This window comes from Plasmodium inui, assembly GCF_000524495.1.
Source record: "Plasmodium inui San Antonio 1 unplaced genomic scaffold supercont1.8, whole genome shotgun sequence".
Taxonomy (NCBI): Eukaryota; Apicomplexa; class Aconoidasida; order Haemosporida; family Plasmodiidae; genus Plasmodium; species Plasmodium inui.
This window is the reverse complement of record NW_008481842.1, coordinates 628397-651871: the sequence shown is the minus strand read 5'-3', so window position 1 is coordinate 651871 and position 23475 is coordinate 628397. Positions and strand designations below refer to the sequence as shown.

The 23475-nt window shown below is 43.0% G+C and overlaps 3 protein-coding genes across 3 annotated transcripts; 2 read left to right on the top strand and 1 right to left on the bottom strand.

Moving 5' to 3' along the window:
* Positions 1–650: 650 nt before the first annotated feature.
* On the top strand, positions 651–6690 carry C922_02405 (hypothetical protein; the record flags this gene model as incomplete). The annotated part of the gene is made up of 5 exons (XM_008818004.1): positions 651–1109; positions 1289–1489; positions 1709–2384; positions 2518–5052; positions 5279–6690. 5 exons carry the CDS (start codon positions 651–653, stop codon positions 6688–6690), a joined length of 5283 nt encoding a protein of 1760 aa, XP_008816226.1.
* A 968-nt stretch (positions 6691–7658) lies between these two features.
* On the bottom strand, positions 7659–10190 carry C922_02404 (hypothetical protein; the record flags this gene model as incomplete). Its single annotated transcript, XM_008818003.1, has 1 exon — positions 7659–10190. The coding sequence occupies one exon, from the start codon at positions 10188–10190 to the stop codon at positions 7659–7661; it is 2532 nt and encodes an 843-aa protein (XP_008816225.1).
* Positions 10191–15563: 5373 nt separating this feature from the next.
* Positions 15564–22910, top strand: C922_02403 (hypothetical protein; the record flags this gene model as incomplete). The annotated part of the gene is made up of 1 exon (XM_008818002.1): positions 15564–22910. One exon carries the CDS (start codon positions 15564–15566, stop codon positions 22908–22910), a length of 7347 nt encoding a protein of 2448 aa, XP_008816224.1.
* Positions 22911–23475: the final 565 nt, after the last annotated feature.

The window sequence follows — 23475 nt, the reverse complement described above, 5'->3', positions numbered from 1 at the left end:
TCCACCCAAGGACTGACACTCACATAAGCATGATCCAAGCATTTTTCTTTTTTTTTTTCTCGTTGAATTACCCAATTTGACGCTTACAAGGTTGAAAGGGGGCCTGGTTCTTTACGCTAGCTGTGAGTTGTCCCCAGGTTAATAATCCAGTAGGAGTAATCTTATGTGCCTACTCGTTGCTACCTCATTTCTCACCTGAACGGACGCCATCTCTTTTTGTTACACTCCCCCTTCTTTATAGCTCAAGCAAATTTTCATGTGATTTCTCCTTCACTTTAGCACTACCACCACAGATGTACCCCCCCCTGTTATCAGATTATTACAAACGCCCACTATTGTGTCCTCATTTCACCTGCACGAAGAAGACCAAATAAGCAAACTGTGGCTTCACTTAACTGGCCAGTGGGTTGAAAAAATAAAAAGGTGGGCAGATATGCCCTCAAACGAGACATCAAACGTGAGAAGATTCCTTCGAAGAAGATACACACGCGACGTACGCGTGGATATAGCCCTCCCCTCCAGACACGCTCACCCATTAGACAGTGACCCACTCAATTGGAAGTAGGAAAGCCAAACAGGACAAGGCAGCCATAACCCAAATATGACATAACTCTAATGTACCATAACCCTAACCCGTAGCCACCGCCGAAATGATAAAAAAGATACTGAACAATCTGAACACCTCAAATGAAGAAAAGGATGACAATTTTAGCCACAGCGAAAATATTTTAAACCTAATCGAAGGAATAATTATACACGAAAATTCCTATTGGAAATATGTGAACATATTAAATGAATTAACAACGTTATGTTATGAGGATCCAGTGAACTTTCGGAAATTCTTTTTTGTAAAAAATGAAAATGTCGAAAAGGAGAAGAAGAAGGCCAACCAGATATTGGACAGAATATTAATCATCGTTGAAAAATATGAAGATGCAAGGAGCACATTTCTTTACGCAATTTCCAAGTTAATATTTATCAATGCCTTCGATCTGAACGTCGAAATTCTGCGCACTCTCTGCGACTTGGCGTACAACGAGGAATACAAGTATGACGTGCACTCGATCTTCGAGGAAATTGTGGCGGGGGCCGTGCTGAACTCGGCCGAGGTGAGAAACGACAATTGGAAGGAGTGCACAAATGTTCTCTTGTGTTCTTCCATACGTACCTGTGTGCGTGCGATGCGGTCTACCGAGCCATGACAATGCTGACGCGACTTATTTAGCGTCACCATTTCCGCGATGGGTTATTTCCCCCTTTCGCCCCTTTTCTTTTTCTCCCCCCATAGAAAGAAACGCTGAAGAATATTTTCAAGGGACTACAGCACATGCCAAGGGATAAAGCGATCGCGCGAAGCTTCACTAGTTGCATACATAAAGTCATCAAGCTGCTGGGGGGCTCCTTTGATGAGCACATTTTGCGATTCCTCTCCGTGGCGACGTTGGATCGGCACAACTGCCTAATAGCCTACGACGAGGGGCTCCTCAAGGTACGTTCCTTTGGGTTGAGTGGTCCGTCTTGTGGTCCATTCCGCGGTCCATTCCGCGGTCCATTCCGCGGTCCATTTAGCGTTTAATCCAGTAGGTCGCCTATCGGATAAGCTGTCTTTTTCCCCTGCCTTGCATATATGACAATTCTACTCACATGTATGCATATGTCCGTATGTGCTCTCCAATATGGACGCCCATGTAGCACCTCCGTCCCGCAGATCCTCACCGCGGAGATGACCAAACGTGAGGAAGAAAACTTCGAAGAGGTGCCCCTCGACCTGGAGACGGTGTACCGAATCGTACAGCAACTGTGCGGGAATCATGTGAAGCACTGCGCAATGTTGGTAAAGGAAAAGATGCACTTAAATATCTATTTCAAGAAAATCAAGGAAATAATAAAAAAAGATCTTATGACTCATTTTGAAAAAAAAAAATCCATCTTTTGCAATATAATCCTCAATACGATAAATAACATTTGCACATTTGAGAAGGGAATTTTGTTCGAGCTGTGCAACTCTCACCACTTTATCGATCTGCTTTTAATTGCCATTAAAATGGAGATGAGCAATCCGTACTTTTTAAGCGCAAGTTTGGCTGGGATATTACTAGTATTAAAAAATGAAGAGTTGTACAAAAAGAACATTGAGTATATATTAGAGAACACGAAGGATTTGAAAATAGTCTTACCATTTCTCTTTGGACAGAAATATAACTCCATGCTTCGCTACTACCACAAGGCCGATGAGGACGTGGAAGTCTACCTACACGATGTCGTCAAGCACACTCTTGACATCTTCGCATTTTTCTTTTTGAAGGACGTAGATAAATTCACCATCAAGGTGAAGAAGGCATTCAAGAACAGCGACATTAACTACTACTTGCTCGTCTGCCTCGGTGAGTCTCTGCGATAATCAAAGCGACAGGCGCCGTTTACTACGCCTCCGGTGTATTGCCTCAATTGCATCGCCTCCGTTGCGTCCCCTCTATTGACAATCTCTCACCGTTACACCTCCTGTCTGCCCCCCAGAAAGCCAAAACGAAGATGTGGTGATGCGCCTCCTCAGGTGTATTCACCTGATCCCATTTGACGACTGCAAGTCCATCGAATTCCACAAAATATTCTTCCTCCTCCGTGAAAGGGAAATCACGGTGAACGAAAAGTGGAAGGAAATCTACTACTACTGCGTCAAGATATACATAAAGGTAATAAAAAATGAGGAAATTTCCAAAATTGTAGATCAGTACAAATTCGAGGAAACCCTTACAGGCATTCTACGCATTATGAATCAGTTCCTCTTGAGGGCGGTTATCCTCCACAGGAAAAACGATTTCGTGATATTAAAAGAGAACAGAGCAGCTCAGGGGGAACACGGCGAGTACGTAGGGGGTGAAGCGGAGTATAAGCACCCAGAGGCGAACACTAACGCCCACTCCGATGATGGAGAAATTGACCTAAACAAGATAACCGTGGAGTTATTACGCATGTGCTCCAGGTATCCCCTCCTGAGATACTTCATGAGAAACAACTCCGTGAGCTATTACTTTATAAACGTACTGACAAGTGAAGACATCCTGTTTAGCGAAATAAACGTAGATTACGACATTTTAATCGAACGGACGTGGTGTTCCAGCATTGAAAATGTCTTCAAAGCGTTACTCAAAAATAACATTGCAAAGGATAAAAAGGTATGTTTACGTCTTTTAATCAGCATGGCCGACATGTTCAGTGGTTACTTTTATCAGTTCAAGACAGATACACATTGCAACATATTCGAATTATGCACTCTGGAAGAAAAACACTGGAACAGGAGAAAAATTTTGCAATATTTTTACATGATGAATAACGCCGACCTTGAAGATTACAAGAAGCAGCTTCAAACATTCGTCAAATTCCATATGACCAATTTGTACACTCTGCTGCACGCGTTTGTCGAGAAAAATATCTTCGCCGAATTGAAGAAAGAGCAACAGGAAAATTACTTCCCCGGGGTGCTAAAGTTTAACAAATTGAAATATGAAAGGAAAATTTCCAAATTAAAATTAAGGGAGAAACAGATCAGATCAAAAATTCTACCTGAACAAATGGAGAGAAGGAATAGCAAGGCAGGTACGCCTCTCTTTGATGAGTTGCAAAACATAAAGAACAAAAAGAGGAAACTCTTTCTGTGGCTACACAATAATAACTTCCAGCAAACATTTGACATTTCTCTCGTGGATGATGACATCGAGTGTAATCTTGAGCACATGTTCGAAATGCCCAAAGTGGTGAAGAAAAAAAAAACGATTCGTCCCGCGAGGGGAAATGTCTACCTCGGAAAGAATCCTCCTGATGTTACAATTTTGAAAAGGGGATCATCTGATGGGTCGCTGGACGACTCACTCGCGAGGGATGTCAAAAGTGTCAACAATGGTGCAAGTCAAATGGAAGGGGAAATACCACGAACGGGGAAATTCTCCCCCCAGAGTGTATCGCTTGGTGATAATAAGGAAATCCCTGGGAGGAGCTTCTCCAGCAGTGAATCCTCCCACCGTGATGACGAATCTTCAGCCTCTTCCCTCGAAGAGGAAGATCCAAACAAAACGGTCTTAGACAAAATCTCCTGTGAACTCTTGTCCTTTGAAAAGGAAAAAATTTACGAGCAGAAGACTAACCACTTGGACATATTTCTATTTAGCAAAAGAGGCCTCTTTGTAAATTGCAACAAAGGGCAAATAAATGTGGCCCACATTTTGCACACATTCTTGCGCATATTTTTCAGCATCCTAACAAACAGCCTAAACAGTAATGAACACGACCACTATCTACGGGTGAAGGAATTTTTTTTAAAGACGACTGTCCTTAAGACGATGATAAACCTTCTAGCGCAGTGCACTTTTTACGACTGTAGCGTATATGCCCATTTCTTTCATCTGTATAGCGAAATTTTGAAGCAGAATTTGACGGCAGTGGAGTCCATGGACATGTTAATTTTTTACAACATTTTTTTCTACTACTGTAAATTGCTGAGTAGAGAATTTATTAACAAACTTATCAGTGAGGAATATGTCTTGTCGGACAAGGAGCAATATTTTTATGCAGAAAATTGTCAGCTTTTTTATTTTTTTACGCAAAAAATTATTTATATTCAATTTTCTCACTACAGCGAAATCCAGAAATGGTGTGTGGACTGTTCCCTGTTCTTTTTCTTTTACAAAAATAATATTCTTCTGCTGCTTTACCTGTTTATATACATTAATAGCGTCCACCACGGGTCCGTCTACGCCTCCTATATTTACCACAGGAAAAATTTTACCTCCATTCACACCATCTTCTTTTACACGCTCTTCACCCTATCGTACTTGATGTGCTTTTCCAAAAAGTTGAAGTACTTCATTTTGTACTTTATCAATTATAAGAAATATATTCACAAGATCCTCTTTAGGAGGTCCGTCATTCACGCCCTTTTTCTGTATCAGAAGCTGATATACTTGCGGATCGTCCTGCAGAATCAGCTGTCTCTGGAGAGGCACGTCCCCGCGCAGGTTTATCACATTTCCCCAGTGATTTACGTGCGGGAGAACGGTAAGACGTGGCAGTAAAGATGCAGCAGATAAGAGGCAACTGCTTCGAGGCAGCGCTCCGCCCCAAACAGGAGGAACTGCCTCATGGGGGCAATCAAATGATGGATGATCATCATTCCCCCCTTGGACGCGTCGCTCCGTTCACATTTGAAATTCACCAATTTGTCTGTGTGTACACCCCGTTTTGTGCATTGACTGACGCGTTGTACTTCTTTCCCTCTCTGTAGCCGTCGAATGGTACTTCCTAGCCATCGGACTGGACAAGTACTACCTGGTCTATATCCCAGACAACTTTGAAGAAAACATAATGGAAGATAAAGACATCAAACTAGTAATCCAATCCGAGAAAAAATACACAAACATAACTAGAATATGCCTGAGCAAGCATAGTGACAACTTTTTCGTCTTCGGTTACATAAGTCACGAGGGCGATAAGAGCTACGAACTCTATGACGTATTCATAAGCGTTAATAGACACTTTCGCGATGAGATAATTTCCTACTCGCAATTTTTATCCGGGGGAAGTCTCGAAACGAAGGTAGACTTGGTACAAGATACTGTCTTCACAAATAACCTGAAGAGGCACATGAACATACGGAACGTTATTATAACGTCTTTTGCGTATAAGGAGGTGAAACCAAGTGAGTGCCCCAAAGGGAGGAGAAAGCCAAGGGACAAAAGGATAGACAACCTAGGCAATGGTGAACAGCCAAATGAAGGGTCTCTCCAATCCGAACCCACTTCAGACCCGGGTTATAGCGGGTCTAGTGGTACACATAGCCACCATGAAGAGATACCATACTCTGGAGCCGAATCGAACGAAGAACAGTTTAACATTTTTAGGAGAAGCACGGACAGCACGAGAAAGCGGAAACTCTTCTTCCTTGTTTTAACGAAAAATCATTTATACATTTTTAAAGTGAATTTTAAAAAGTGGTTATGTTTAAGTCCATTCGTCGATGGAGAAAAGGATGACATACACCTTTATGTTGAGTCCAGCCTAGACAGTGCAGAAGAACTCATCAGGGGAAGGAAAAAAATCTTCACCAATGAGAAGATATATCTGAATAATTTCTTGGGAATCTGTGCCAGTCCTACTGATGACCAAAACGTTGCATTTGCCAGGAAGTGTGCAGTACGGAATACCATCAAACAGGTGTATTCGTGTAACAACACGGAGTACACCAACGAGCATGTCGTGTTGTCGACAAACACCACGTCCACGACGCAGACTGATGGGCATAGCGACGATCAGCAAAACGACCACCGATATGACCACCGAGACGATCAGCGCAATATCCATGATCTGATGCACGGGCAACATTACGAACATAATCAGAGGTACCTATCTGCAAACGAATCCTTCCTAAAAATTGTGCACAAATACAATAACGAAAATTTGAACAAAATTAAATTTGTTAACAATTACGAAAGTATAGTATCGCTCAACTACAAAGTCAAGCATGGAGAGTCGCCAGAAAAAAAAATTAAAATCATCATGTTTGATGATTATACACGGGAGCTCTGGAAACGTTCTCTGGCATTTTCGCTCAACATACAGATGACTTCCTCGTACGTGAATTTGGCCAGCGATGGGGAAACGCGGTTTGGGAAACGCGGTTTGGGAAACGCGTCTTGAGGAACGCGAATTGGGGGATGGTCCTACCCGTTTTGCGAGTTCCCCATCGTCAAGCCGCAATTTTTTCGCGTCCGCTTCGCTGCAGCGGCGCTTGTTTCATTCCCCCCTATTTTTTTTTCCTTACCTTCAGGGAGTGGCTACGAAAATGGACCTAATCGCCCTGGAAAAGACTTCACTCGGATCTGCAGATGTGCACCAGTTAAAAGAACCCCCCGTGCGATATGGCCCCGCTCTGCCGCCTCCCTTTCCATGTCACCCCATTCGCAACCAGCATGTGATACACGTCACCATTCCGGATCATACCTCATCTTCAGTTAAAGGAAAAGAATGTGCTCCTTTCTGGAACTTTTTAACATTTGCAGAAATGTAAAAATGACTTAAAAAAAAAGGGGGTTATAAGAAAAGGGGGAAAAAGCAGATACTCAACTGGGCTCAGCTCCAGTGGGGTCGGCTCAACTGGGGTCAGCTTGGAGCTTGCGCCCGCCGGAGAGACGGAAGAAATACTCAAACCAGGATCACAAATCGGGACTAAAACAAGGGACGCAGCGCAGATGGGCGGCACGCAGGTGGGAGTCAGCGAAGGAGTAAAAGGCGAAGTGCAAAAGGCGAAAGGCGAAACGCAGAAGGTGAAACGCAGAAGGTGAAACGCAGAAGGCGAAACGCAGAAGGCGAAACTCAAAAGGCAAACACATGCGGATTACCCACGAGTGAGCATAAATAGGCAAATACATCAATAAAATTCAAAGACAAACAAAAAATTCATGGGCCCCACGGATGGTAGGGACCTCGACGGCGTATGCGACAGAATGGAAAGGCTTCAATTCGGTGGGGAGCCATACATGGTGACACACACGTGCTGATTCACATTGGAAAGGCGTATTTTCCCCGTTATCGTTATGATACTCCCGTGTTGGCTGCCTAACCGTAGAGGGAGCAGGTAAAATTCGTTCTCCCCCGTTTTATGCGCGTCAATCCCGTAGCTTCTCCAGCGCACTCTGCAGCTTCACCAACTGGTCATTGTTATCACAAATCAAGGAGGATAACTCCAAGATTTGAGAGTTGATTAAAATTAATTCCTGCCCGTACATCCGCATCACCTTGTCTGACATTTTGGAAGCTTCCTCAACATCCGCCTCATCGTACCCCCTCAGAGTATCCTTTGATATATCCTGAAAAAGCGCACTGAGAGTTTTATCTTCCAGAGCTTTCCTATGTTCATTATTCACACTTGGCATTTTTAAAATAAAATTGATGGGTACAAATTTGGACAGTTCATTTGATAGCAAACTATGAGGCTGGCTAGCTACATTTTTTACTGTAAAATCAATTTTTTTTTGTGGATTTTTCTGAAGCAATTTTAGCTGTTCACATACTATTTTGCTATAAACATTTCTTTCATTCCATATGGCTACACATCGATAAAATTTGTTAATCATCTCTACGTTGACCTGCTCATGTAGTACACACCTGAGTACTGGGACGACAAAAATGTGTAGCCCTCTCTCCGCGATTGAATAATATTTTATCAAATCGTTTTTTAAATTGTTTCTCAATTCTTGTATTAAATGATTATATACATAAAAGGTGGCAATTTTTGAATTTACTTCAACTGACTTGTCCACGAAAACATCCGTCATAACTTGGAACAGCTCCTCCGGAGGATCTATGAAATGTTTTATGTAACAGCAGACTCTTTCAATGTCTACCTGTAACGTATTTAACACCCTCAACGATTCGGCTATCTGATTTCTGGGAAATATATTTCCACTCGAACTTATCATATTGTCCTCCTCCTCCTTCACTTCGTTCTTATACACACCCATGACATCGCTATGGTCGCTTGATATGGACGATTCGATGTCCATCTCGGCATTGTAATAATTAGAGTCGTTTCTGTAACGGCTACGAATTCTATCCTCCTCCTCTTCCTCTTCCTGCTTCTCCTTCTTCTTCATCTTCCCCCGTTCTACATTTCCTGGTGGGGAAAAAAAACTGCTTCGCATTCTACTACTGCTGCTTCTACTCCGTCTTCTGATCCCACTTTCCTCAACAGTTTTGTAGCCTATACCACTGCTGACATTAAAATGGCTATCGTCATTGACTATGTAGCTGTTTGAATGGTACCTCCTGTCCGTTTGAGACTCTCCCTCATCGCGGTTCGGTTGGCGTAAGATGCCCATATTGTCCCCCGCGGGGTGTGTCTTCTTCGATTTCTGACTTCTACTGCCATAGAGACACTTCTTCAAATCGTCCAGTATCATGGCTGTCTTGCTACTCTGGCTCCTTTTCTTCTGCTGCGCGCCAAGGCTACGTCTGTCGCTGACGTCGGCATCGACCTTGTTGTTAGTAAGTCCATCATCTCTGCCGCTTTGGATGCCGCCTTGGGTGTCGTCTTCAATTCCGCCTCCAATACCACCTCCAGCGTCGCCTTCCCCGTCCGACTGCTTCACATTAAACGGAATGTTCCGGAGAATGGTCAACTGGTTCAACAAACTTTCCTTAGAGTCCTTCTTATGCGATGTGGTGTTCGTTTCGCTAAGGGTTTTCTCGCCTGCCACTTTTGCAGGGGAGAAAAGAAAATTGTGCAGATTCCTATGCAGGTTACTCAGCTCCTCGTTTATGTTGGCCTCTCTGGAATCCCCACTGGCGCGATTACTGTTATGGTCTCCGCAATTCGCGTCATAATTTTCATCGTAACTGTCAACGTAGTTATCACCCTGGCTGTCCTCGTATTCATGGTTGTCTTTGCGCGCGTGTCGAATGCTGCCATCATTACTGTCGAGGTTGTAGCTCCCGTGGTCGTAGTTCCTGCTGTAACTATCAGTGTACTGGCTGTGCTTCCGCTGATCGCCGTATTGGTCACCGCCATTGCCACGGTAGTCGCCATTATCCCCGTAATGATCCCCCGTGTGGTGGCCGTCTTCCGCATAGTATGTATCACTGTTGTAATAATCATCGGCGTAGTCGTAATTGTCTTCGTTCGGCGGGCGTTTCTCTTCATCAAAGTTGACATTTACGTTGTGACCGCCACTTCCATACGCACTAAATTTTGATCCCCTTTCGCCAGCATTTCTTACGTACTTTTTTTGATAACGAGGATGATTATTTTTCATGCCATCTGGGACGTTCGCGTTTTGATTCATCGCCCCCTTTTTATATGAGGGTGGCATATACTGGCTATTTCGATGGCCCCATTTATCTGGCACTTTATTTTTCACTTCATAGTTACTGCTCTTAAAATTGGACGAAGCGGATTTGTAAGTGGGTCTCTCTGAATTCAAATCGTCGCCCTGTTCGATGTCACTGTGCATTGGCGCACTACGGCGCTTTTCCTGGCGATACCACTTGTTGTTAAACCCCCCTCCTCCTCCTTTTCCTCCTCCCTCGTCATGTTTACCATACCTCCTGCTTTTCCCCCCGCCGTAGCTTTCATCGTTTGGAAATTTCGAACGTCTTTTTTTCCCCTTATCGTTGTTCCAATTTTTTTTCTCATATTTCATTTTATACATCCAACGCCTTTACCAGGATAGTGTATGTGGCGGTGAAGATGGGGGGGTGAGGTCCCTGCAGGTGGCACATAAAGGGTGTCCTTCGGGATAGTGTAATTCGCATTCACGCACGGGCACGTTACGTGAGGAATCCCTTGCACAATATTCACCCTAGAAAAGTCCACCCTCGTGAAGTTTACCCCCAATTTTTACACGCGAGGGGCTTGCCCGCAAGAAGTTTACACGTGAAGTACAAACTCTCAGATGCTATGAGGCAAAAGCCGAGTTACCCATCCTCGGTAATAAACCATACATAAACTCTTTTTTTATCACAAAAAAAAATTAAATCATCATGTGGTGAAATAAATGCATGCCCGTTTGTTTTGCGTCAAACTAGTCATTCGCTAAAATGTAAAAAAAAAAAAGGCACTGAATATCATCATAAAAGCTTAAACCCCATGCGTTCTCGTTATTTCCTGAGTGCCCAAAACATGTACATATCTAATATTATATGCGGATATATAATGCTGCGATTATGACATATTTGAGAAAAAATATATTCTTTCCCCTGGCACATGGTGGAGGTGAATATTACGATTGCTTGTTAAAATGAGCATTCGTATGTTCGGATTGGCTTATGTTTTTTTTTTTTTTACGCCTTTCGAAAGGGGGGTTGCTCCTTTCCCTATCTACATTGTTTGAATTAATGCGGATTGCTTTGCGATTTGTTTTGCTTCTCGTTGGGCAATTCGATATGCTTGTTCCCTTTTTTTCCTTCGAGCTTCGCGTAAGCGTTTCTACGCGTACGGTTGGCATATTACATAAGAAATATGTACATAAATATATATATGCAAATTATGCGCATGTGCGTATATTTCACAGGCGCATTTTTTGAATGTTATTTCTTGTATACACGTACTGGCGTTGTGTTGAAGTTCACGCCGACGTTAACGCAGTGGTCGCGTTTTACAGCTTGGACGTTTCCCTTTACTCGCCTTCAAATATGCTTCCACGATTTCGCAATTGCATAACAGCAAAAATGCTTAACTGCACAATGGCATAACTACATAACGGCATAATCACAAGGGCGCACATGGCACGATACATATCGATGTATATTACGGTGCAGTTTACCCCACTTGGTGATGTAAAGAAATATTTACGTGTACTTTTTGTGCAAAGTTTCCTGAGCACTTAGCACATGTACATAAAAGTAAGAATTTTCACCACTGACCTACAATAGCCTACCTGTTTCGTATGAAAAAACACACGAACCACTCAGAAAAAACGATTGCCCTTGAAGGGGTAGGGAAAAACGCAAAACGCATCGTGCAGTGGTGAACGAACGAGGTGATGAAAAAAAGGCACCGTTAAAATTTTCAGCACAAGAAATATGTGAGCCCTTAAAAATAAGCGAGCGCTCGGAAGTATATAAAAGAAGAAGCCCTTATCCATTTTTCGAGTTTAATATTTTTGCTCGGCCGCTTTATAAATAAAACATGTATTTGCATGGGTAAAGAAAAAATATATTTATCCACATATACATATATTCGCCTATATTGCGAATATTTGCGCTTATCCTTGTGGATGTTTTTTCTTCTTCCATTTTAAGGTTTGCCATGTTCCTGTTTTTTATTTTTTTCAACCTTTTTATACTTGTTCAATAGAGAGAAAAAAAAAGGATCTTCAGCAGACCCCCCCCGCGTTTTTTTGTGTTGACCCCTTTTTTTCAAATTTTCGCGAGTTTTTTTTTTTTTTTTTAGTTAAGCACGACGGGGGGTACCGTGGCCCCAAACGCAGTCGCTGATACGATCCTGCGTCAGTTCACAGCGGGGTATACTAAAATATGTACGCATGCTTTTATGGCTGTTCTTGGTCATTTATGATCATGTATAACCATTTATAACAATTACAACTATTTATAGCTGCTATAACATGTCCTGTGAACACATTTCACTCGTTCCAGAGCGTTGCATAACTGCGCGTATAGTTTGTGCACGCACACGGATGCACGTGAACTCCTACGCATGCAAGTTTGTAAGCATGGACGTGTACGTGTACGCCTAGAGGCAAACTGGCACACACCACCATGCCTAGAGCTAAACGCCTTCGCATATATATGTTCATATACCCGCTTACGTGCAACCCCGCCTAGGCGACGCTTCCCTCGAGGAAGCGCTCGCCGCGAGAGCCACAAAAAAAATACATATATATACATACATACGTACATACACGACTTTTATATTACCTCGTTCCCTGCGTGTACGTACCATTTGCACTTTCCTGCGACCCACCAATGCCCAGTTGCCCATTTTTAAGAATCTCCGTAACCGGGCACAGGTGCACGAAGCGCCATTTTAAGTTATCAAAACAGACGCGCTATTCTTCTCTGCGGCGCTGTCAAGAGGGGTGCATATTTCACGGTCGTCCGCATACCTATAGGTGGGAGTGCGCACAGTGAAAAGAAAAAATTGTTAGAATAAGTTGGCTAAGCTTTTTCCCGCCAACAAGGGAGAGGGAAATTTTATCTTGTTTTAAAAGTTAACTGCCCTGTAACGAGTAATTGTCACCTTTTTTTTTTTTAGTACATATCATTACATGGTGCATATTTTTATGTGTATACATTTTACCGCGTGAGAGGTTACCCCTCAGAAAGAAGCCACCGCATGGACGTCTCAATTTGAAGTCACCTTGCGCGCACAACCGATTTACTAAACATGCATGCAATGCTAGTGGGCGTCTAAGTGCCACTGTCAAACGAATGAATGTGCAACATTGTATGTGTATGCACATATGTACACGACTGCATCCGTGTGTGCGTGTAGATAAGAATAACTTTGACATTTTCCATCACGCACCATGAATTTTTTTTTTTTAAAAAACTGTCCCCTAGTTAGATGCCAAAATGACCAGGCGCTGTCAAACGTTATCACGTAGTTACCTATGTACTGTATAATATTTTATGTGCATGCCCTTGTACTCGCTCAGCACCGCTAACCTTGCATGTGTTTTTTTTTTTATCTCCTATTTTCAACGCCTTTTTTTCAGCGAACATTTTTCCTGCCGCTTTTTTCTTGTATTGATCTGACAAGAATAATGAGCATTAGCTCCTTTTTCTTCTCCGTGTTGCCCCCCTTAACTTTTCTGTTGTAATGTTAAAGGAGGAAAATGTGCGCTTTAATCCATGTCAACAAGTGCTTTAAATGATTTCCCCACTCACAAAAGTATGTGTAGGTTAATGCAACTTTATGGACACATATGTGATGATCCCACCCGAATTTAAATAGGCGAGCTGGGAAACGGGCGTCTGTGTGTGCTTGGGTGCGTAAGCGTGTGTATATGTACTTTTCTGTATGCGCACCACGTGTATGCACCCCTCCCACGCCCGCAGCTCCTAACGAATGAGCCCAATTCACAAATCATTAAAAATTTTTTTTTTTTTTTTTTGTTTGAAAACCGAATGTCGCTGCATGCATACATCTCAGTAGTCGAAAAGGACTTTTAACAAATATATTACATTCATTTTTATGCCTTATATTTCCCCGTATCCCGCTCTTATGTAACCGTTTAACACAATTGATGCAAACCACCGGGGGGCATATGAACTTTATATGCACTACATGCATATCCAATGTCAACATTGTGTGAAGTGTTTAAGCTTTAATTACTTATCTCTCCCGCCATCCCCGTTTACACTCCAAATTTATGAATGATTAAATGTGCATACTTTTAAAAGAAGTGTCCACCGTGAGACGCGCGCGCCGGGAGGTGTATGCGAAGGTGCATGTGCACCTGTACGTACACCAAAAAATATACACTTACGGTTGCACTTACGGTTACACTTACATTTATATGTGCATGTGCGTACTTTCGCGCAGAGACTCCGACGTGCGCCCTATGTACATGCTTGAGCACAGAGACTGTGTCACTCCCCCCCGAATGCGCACTCGCACTGACAGTTTCAACCTTTCAATGATAACCTTTCGTTGTCCGCAGGATTCATTCGAATCAGATCGAAGAAAGTTGCACGAAAGAATTGTGCCTATCGCAATTGCCATTTTTACGTAACTTGATACCAAACTTGTTGTATTTTGCCGAAGTGTTGCCACCGTATTTTTTTTTTTTTTTTACTTCCCTTTTGTAATGCACAGTGAGAGGTAGGCGTAGAAAAGACTGACAAACGATTCACTGCTTGCCTGCGCATGAACGTATTCCCCTATGTGCCTTCATGCCGGCGTACGTGCGCATCGTTTGCCTTTTAACTTTGGCCACACCTGACCCCCATCATCCCCAACGCTAAAGGAGAAAAAAAAAAAAAAAAAAGAAGGAAATCCTGAGCATATATTCCTAAGTTGGAAGGATTTTTTTTTTTTTTTTTTTAGCAGTGAAGAGAGGATAACACGTAAAAATATGCATAGGCATACGCGTAGGTTTATGCGCACTTACATGTACCTTTGTATGCGTGCATGTATGCGATCAGTTTTATGCTTTCATATTTTGCACTCACCCAGTGAACCCCACTTGTCGACTGGACCTATTTACATTGATTCACACTTCTGCTTGCTACTAGATATACACACACACGCGAATAAAATAGTGTTCAACCCGCTTTAAAAAGAAGCACCTTTTATTTTGAACCGAAAGATCCGGCACGCGAAACAATTGGAGCTGCATTTCTCTGGCTGAATATATATATAAGCTAATTACGTCAATGTTTTTACACACCGCTTCTAATACATTGAATTAGAAAATTCTTTTATTTGTCAAGAGGGAGAGATAGAGAAAACACAGAAAAAAAAAAACAAAAAGAAAAACAAGAACAAAAGGAAAAACAAGAACAAAAACAAAAAGTAAGAAACTTGCACAGAGTTACATTCATTTTACACATTAAACGGATAAGATTCATTGCGTTATTTCTTTTAGCCGTAACACTCGTTCACTGACACATTTTTTTATTATTTTTTTTGCTCAAATTCTTTTTTTTTTTTTTTGTACTAATTTTAAAATGTGTCATGAGAATCTTTTAACTTTTTACCTCCAAAAATATGTGCGACTGTGTTTGTAGATATGCGTATATCCATTGTTCGCGTTCACGTGGACGTGCGTGGGAGCATACGTCAAACGGCAAGTGTATGTTTGCGCGCGCCCGTGTTAGCATATATGTGAGTGTACCTGCGTATGTGAGTGCCACTGCATATATACACCTACGCTGAAACCCACAAGGAGACTCCGCCTACACGCGCACCCCCTTGTAACGAGGGCCTCAACCCCGACGTGCGCAACGGAACACCACACCCACAGTGCTACAACACGCCTAAGACGCTGCTAAAACGCTACTAAAGAAGCCACCTCATACCCCGCATCACTCCCCGCGCACACGATAGGATGGCAATAAAAAAAGGCAAAGGCGCCTCCACGAAACCGAACAAGAGGAAGAAGTTAAAGAGCATCATCGACGATGACTACAGCTCGGAACTGAGCATAACGGCGGTCGGGGAACCCGACTACAGCGAAGTGTTTGAGGTTGAAAAAATCGTCATGGCGAGGTACAAATTAAACATAAAGAGAAAAAAAAATAGGAAGGAAGAAAGTCTTGACAATTTTGAATTCTTTATAAAATGGAAGAATTACGATAGTGATGATAACACGTGGGAGCCCTTCGAAAATTTAAGCTCAACATTGAAAGGTCAGGCGAGAAAAGCAGCACTAAAGCTGACAGAAGAATTAGGAATTGTAAATGGGAATGGAGCCAGTGCGATTTCCAGCATTGGAAATAGTGCAGGCATCTCCGAAGGGGTGGTAGGAAGCCCAGGCGACAATACAAATGCATTAAACGCAATGAATGATAAGGTCCCAATGAGCGATATGGGTCCAATGAGCGATGTGGGTCCAATGAGCGATGTGGGTCCAATGAGCGATGTGGGTCAAATGAGCGCCGTGGTCCCTATGGGCGATATGGATCCAATGACCGGAATGAACGGGAACGCTGTTAACAACATAAGCAAAAAGAAAAAGAGAATGGTGAAATCGGTGAAAAACCAAGTGGTGGAAAAAAATCGAACAGGCGTGGAAAATGAAGAAGAGAACAATGCACTACGGGGGAAGAAAATTTTAGCAAAGGAAGTGGATTCCACAAATAATCATCCCAATAATTATTTCCCCAGAAATATGATGGACGATGATGAAGACGATCCAGATGGAAATGATCAAGATCTCATAAAAAATGACACCCGTTTTAAAAATATAAGCAAGAACATGAATATAAATACCCCTACCAGTGAGCATTACACGAAAAACGACGCAACTTTTCGTCATCGGAAAAAATTGGGAAACATAAAAAGCATCCTCTGTATATCCAACAGAATTAACAGCATCGAAATTTCAAATAAAAATAAAGGAATAGCTAACCATGCAAAAAATAAAATACTGGAACGCCTTGACAGAAATTATTACATGAAACAGAAAAATAAATTTAACACCATTTTGCAGAATAATAAAAATCTGTTGGATCATTTTATCAACAGCAGAAACCAGGAGCTCACTAACGAAACGGGCAAAAGTGGGAGGAGTAACGATTTCAACATCTTTGATCATTTCGAAACTAATTATCGCGAGGACAACAGCAAGAGACATCATTATCCGCATGTCTCCCACAGACACAGCAACAGTCAAAACCGCAATCGAAATAGAAGCCAGAGCCACGGTCAGCTCCATGGCCACACGCACAGCCATACGAACAGCCGGACAAACAGCCGGAGGAACAATCGGACACAAAGCCACAGCGACCAGCCCACACGCGCATACGACGATCGAAGTAACTTGCCAGTGGAGAGTTCTAAGAAGCAGAATGGAATGAGCTTTTCGAAAAATGTCACCAATGATGATACGTATCTGTACTGGAAAGTCAGGGACAAGAGAAAATATGAGTTCCTCAATATGGGTTACAGCAACAACTGCGCAGGTGCAACCAGCAGAATGGGCAACGAGGATGTGCCCTTCGGATTCGAAAGCAAAGTTTTGAAGAAGTTGAATCGGAGCAGTAACAATGGTAGCAGTACGCACGACGGTAGTAACCAGGGAAGGAGCAATCATGGCAGTAGCAACGATACCAGTAGAAACCACCTAGGAGGCAACAACGTAGGAAGCAGCCACTTAGGAAGCAACCACGTAGGAAGCAATCACGAGGGAGCCAATCACGCTGAAAATCACCACGATGGAAGTAACAATGACGCCACCAACAACAGAGGCGAAAACAATAACAGCAGCAGCAACAATAATGGAGGAGCGAACGGCAACGTGGTTCACTCCGGAGATAATCTCGACCACACGTATGATGATGAATTTTTACCCAAAACAAGGTGCAATTCGTGGAGCTCATACGAACGAATCTGCATGACGGAGGAAGTATTTGATCAGTTTAGAGGAAAAGTCACTTTTGAAAAATTCAAAAAAAAGGTGGAGGTGGACGAACAAGAACCATTCAGCAGTAACAACACGAGAAAGAGTTATCCCGAAATGGTTGAATCATCCGATGGAAGGAATAATAAAAAGGACCCTTTCCACATGGACGATTTTTATGGCAAAAACAAAAAACGGAAGTACATTCTAGTGAAGAACGAGCCCATGGATGAAGAGGACATGAGCCCTAAGGAGAGAGAGAAATTTGTCCTTTCCCATTTGAGTAGTGCCAAAGGGTTAGAGAGCCAAAAGCCTAGCAACAGCAGTCGTAGCAGCAGCAGTTGCCTGAACAACTGCAGCGCAATCGGTGCTGCTCAACCCCACTACACGAGTACCAATCATATAAAGAATATAAGCCAGAATATAAAGATCGACCACCAGGAAGCCTACGTCAACAACGTCACTAGCAGCAGCGTGAATGGAAGCCTAAATGGAAGCGTGAATGGAAGCCTAAATGGAAGCGTAAATGGAAGCGGAAACAACTGCCTGAACAAACTCAACGTGCGGGAGAACAACAACAATAACAACAACAGCAATAACAACAACAGCAATAACAACAACACCTGCATTATAAACCACAACAACACGAACTATATCACTATCAATAATCACAGCAACAAACCGCTGCACAAAAATAAGTCGCCATCCAAACTGTCATCAGGAAATATTTTTAAAAAAAAAGTGAGCACCTTTAAAAAGAGCCTGAGGAAGTTTTCCAAAAACGGAACCACCACACATGGGCATACCTTAAACATACATAGACTGAACGGCATGAATGGACTGAGTGAGAAGAAGGGCAGCTATCCAGACCATCAACACATATCCAACCCCAGGGAAATCGCTTATAGGAATATGTATGCGACGGAGAATATGGACTTGTACACGGATGAGAAAATACTCTTCAAAGAACATGGGGAGAAGAAGGCCAAGAGTTGCTTCATGCAAGAGAATGACGATGCTCACCCGAGTATCGAGCACGTGGATATGATGGACAGGAGCAAGGGGGCACCAGTTAGCAGCACTGGAAATATGGGTGGAAGGAGCGTCCGAAGCAGAAGTAACAGCCTTAGCAGGGGGAACAGTTCGAAGGGGGGAAACAACCAGGGAAGGTGCTACAACAGCGCAGAGGAAAACACATTCGAGGAGTGCGATCCCTACCTCTCCAACGGACTGCACAACGTCAACTCCATCTACGAAATGTACATGAGTGAGCGAAGCGATAGGATAGGCAGCATACCGGAGGACAGCAGAGGGGATGAAAACGAGTGCCACTACAAGCAGGAAGAGGACAAAGACGAAAAAGCGTGCCCAAAAAATAAGATTAACTTCATGCAAGACCATATAGACAAAGAATCGAAAAACAGCCCAAGTCGAAATGCCATTCCGAGGCTAATTTTTACCAACGCAGAAAATTACCCTTCCGACGAGATCCTCAATACGAATAACACGGAGTATGAAGAGAATGAAGGGGAAGCTCCTAACCAGACAAATTACCCAAGGAAAGAAAAAATGGTCGTAGTAAATTGCTACCAAAGAGGTACAGATGATAAAGTGAACGATTGTAGCAGTCGCCAAGTGTCCCGTAATGCCAATTCGGAAAGTAAAAGAGGTCTCCATAAGAGTCTCCCTGAGCTATACGGAGTGACGGAAGAAAAATATCCTCTCAACCTGTTTGCCCCGCGGGATATCAAATACTCTGACGAGGTGAACAACGACGAGAAGGGCAATGATGCGATTAGCTCCGTCGAGTATGCTGATGGGTCATGTGTGGGGAAGAGTGGCAAAAGTGATGTGAGAAGTAAGGCAAACATAAAAGAAAACGACGATGAAGAAGAGGAAGACGAAGAAGCAGAAGAAGAAAATCACGAAGAGGAACTACTCGAATATGTCAGAGACATGTTTAACAAAAACGGGTCATGCCCTAGTGGAAGCGCAAATGTTAACGGCAGCGCACATGACAGAAGGAATAATTCAAACGGCTACCCCAGAAATATTGCCCAAAAGGAACAAGTGGAAAATCCCGACTCTTTTAGGAAAATTAATAACACCCATTTGGATGCCTCAAACACGAAAGAAGGTGAACAAGGGAAGAAGAAAAAAACGCAAGGGATTAGCAGTTCAGTCGATCCCAATGACGCTATGAGGCTCACACTACAGAAAAGCAAAGGAAGCGCGTTCTTTGCACACGACGAGGAAGTGAGGAATAATCGTAAGGGAAATTACTCTTCGAGTGACACCTCAAACAGGGTGAGAGGCGCGAAAAGAGTGTGCCACTACAAGAAAGGAGACCACCGCTCAGTAGATGCCTACAACAGTGGCAGTAGTACTGTGGACGCAACGGGCAGCGTTTCCGGAAGCGGCTGCCAAGACGCCGACATGATAATAAACATAAAGGACGTGTTGAGTACGGAAAATGAAAAGTGCGATTACTACATCAACTTCTTGGAAAACGTCTTGAGCGCGCTAAAGGAAAAACGGTCATGCCAAGCGGACGAGGGGGATTTGATAAACGAACTCAAGTTAAACGTCGCTTCCCCGAAAACCATGGAAATTGTAAAGAGGTTCCCAAATTTGTCGCACAAGGATGTGCAGCATCTCTCCGAAGATAGACAAATGGCCATGAGTAATCATCGAAAAATGAATAGTAAGAGCCCCCATCAGATGGGAAACTTTCCAAAGTACTCAAAGAAACTTTTTCTTGACAGCGCACTCCAGGATCTTACCAAGACTAAGAATATGCGACTGAAGAACCTTCTCTACAGTTACAAGAGCATGGTAGCTGATGGTTTTGGAAGTTGCAACAGCGGCACCATCAGCGGAAGCAACAGCACTGGGAACAGCACCGGCAACTGCTGGGCCCCCTTTAAGTCTAACCACGATGTGCATCCCGAGGAGGCGAATGGCCCAACTGTTCATCATTTCCACTTCGATAACTTGCCAAACTTGGAGCGAAAAACAAATGGAGAGAAAAGAGTCGTGACATACCACCTTAGCAAAAAAAACGAGAAAAAGAAAAGGAAAAAAGAAGTGGATGAGAATATCGCATTGAAGATGAATCCAAGCAGCAAAATGGGAGCAGCCAAAAAAACGGAGGCGCTAAAAATGGACAATGCAAAGGAATCCAAATCGTTCCATGATATCTCCAACCAAAGCAACAACAGCGACGATGGAGAAAATGTTGAACCCAAAATAAAGTACACCAAACTAGAACTGTTAAACATACCCATTGTCAAAATGAATTACATGCATAGATACTTCGAGTATAGCGAATCCATCGACAAGCTAGCGTTGAACAACATAGACGCACTCATAAAAAACATGAACATAATAAATTTGTACAATGGAAAAAATAAAAACACCATTAATTTTATTAAGGGAAATTTCCAAGTCCACCTGCTAGAATCTTACACCAACATTTTGCTCTATTTTGATATCTTTAGCGACTTTAGAAATTATAATTTTATTTTTAAAAATTGCGAATTTATTAACATTCTGCTCGATTATGTTTGCGGTACAAAAACGGAGAGCCGAAATTTCAGCTCAGATGATTCGCTCAACGAATTGGTAAAAAATATTTTGTTGTTTGATGAAATTTTTAAATTGAATAACAAATTAAATGAGTTTTTTAGGAGTATCTTTTTGTCTATAAACGTAAAGCCGAATTTGTTCTTTTTTCCTTCTCCGGATTATTTTGAGCGATTTTACCTCCACTTGAGTGCCAAAATGGAAGCTGCGGAGCAGGCGAGCCACGACGAAAGGACCATGGAGTCGGGGCAATCGGAAGATGCAGATGGGTACCGCGCGGAGGCTCACCATGATATGCACTCCGAGGAAAGCCACACGCAGGGAAACACCGGCAGCAGTAATGCTTGGGAAGACTCAGCAGCGGATTGCGTGGGAGAGGAAGATGTTAGCGAAGAAGTCGAAGAAGAAGTCAGCCAAAATCCTAGCCGAGGTGCTATCCAAGAAGTAAGCAACGAGCCCAGCAACGACGCCGAGGTGATCCCCGAACGAGCCGCTTCCTCTGCGCAGGAAGAACACAGCACGGAGAGAGGAGCACAACTCGGAAAGATAGAAGAAGAGAAAGAAGAACAAAAAGAAGAAGAAGAGTCATTCGTCCACTTAGCACATTTGTCCACACCGACTGATGAGCCACTCATCCAGTGCGAGAATACCCAAGACAACGAAGTAGAGGGCGATCACCATTACGATGATAAGGAGCACCCACCAAGTGCTAAAAAGGATGGAAGCGACCTCGGAAGGGCGGCGGGAGCAGATGCTATAGCGCAGAATGATGACACATTAGTAAAGAACGAACCAAACGAAGCATCAAACGTGCCTCCCCATGCAGTTACAACAGACAATGAATCCAACCTAATGGCTGATGACATCAATGCTGGTCAGTTAAATCCGCCAAGCAGCCTACAAAGAATGAATAATGGTGTGCACATCGATTCGAACAATGATATGGAATGCATCCCCAACAGTTCCAGCGACCAAGTGAATGATTCCTCCGTGCAGCAAAATTACATCAGTTGGGACGACACTTCGAAAGAGGTTACAGAAGATCCTCTTAACCAGGACACATGTTTAGAATCCATTGACGATACGCAAAATGAAAACAATATTGCGACGAACCAATCCGATGGCATACCTCTACTACATGGTAGCAAAGAAGAAAGGGACATAAATGAGAAACCATCTTTTCATATGGCATTAACTAAGGGAGAGGTTGCAGGAGGGAATTCAAAGAAAGAAGAAAAGGAATCCTCGCAAAATGATGCTCCCAATGAGCAGAGGGATGGTGATATTATTCTTAATGAGGATGAGGAGGGTGAAGAAAAAGATAATAGTGTTGTTCCCGCGGAGGTTGGAGAAAATGGTCTAATTGGTAAGACCATCGAAATATCAGTGGAGCACCAATTTAATGAGCCAAACTGTAGCAACAGAATTGCAGCCACGGCCACCACCACCAGCGCTACTGTGAACATCAATGATAGGGCTCAAAATGTGTGCGAAGATAACACGGATGAGAAGGCCTGCCGGAGGAATGAAATAGTCAATAACGATTATGACGAAAGCAATAATAATAACTCTGGGTGCGACGTCTCCGACGGGAATGCGCTAGCCAACCTGGGTAATAACAGCTGCTGCAATGACGACTCGAACAGTGCCCAGGGGAGCGGTAGTAATAATGATAGGCATGATGAAAACGATGACATCAGCCGGGAAAAAGCCAACGACACCGGCAACGAAGCGGACCTAGTCAAATAGAATGACGACTTCATGAATGCAGATGATAGTCAGAGCCATCGCCCCCGTGATTTCTCTTCTCAAACCGTGAATGTTTACAATAGTTCTTCGAAGAAGACGAGTAAAAAAAGGGGTATGTCGCGTCATGTCAAAGTAAAAAGGTAACAAAGATGCACGCAGCAGCTCAGTTCTGACGTATACATAACAGTCAGCATCAGTATAACTCTCCAGTTGTCACAGAGCAGTGCGTGTAAATGTAAACATTTCCTAATATATATCTGCACACGCGTTACCGCCTTTTAACGCTTACACGCCGAATCGGCTGTGAGGCTTCCCCACGTTGTGCACGCAATAGGTGATAGAGAGTATATTTGGAAGACACGACCATTTTGTACAATCCCAACGGGAAAGTGCACGAATGGAAGTTGGTAAAAAGTGGTTTTCTTCCCCCGAGTATCACATATCGCCAAACGGATCAGCATTTAATTATTATAAGACTCTCTATGCTTTCATATTTTCCCCCCTATACAAGACACCATTTCATTTAATCTCCCGTTTTTTTGTCGCTTTGTGTGCACATAATCCT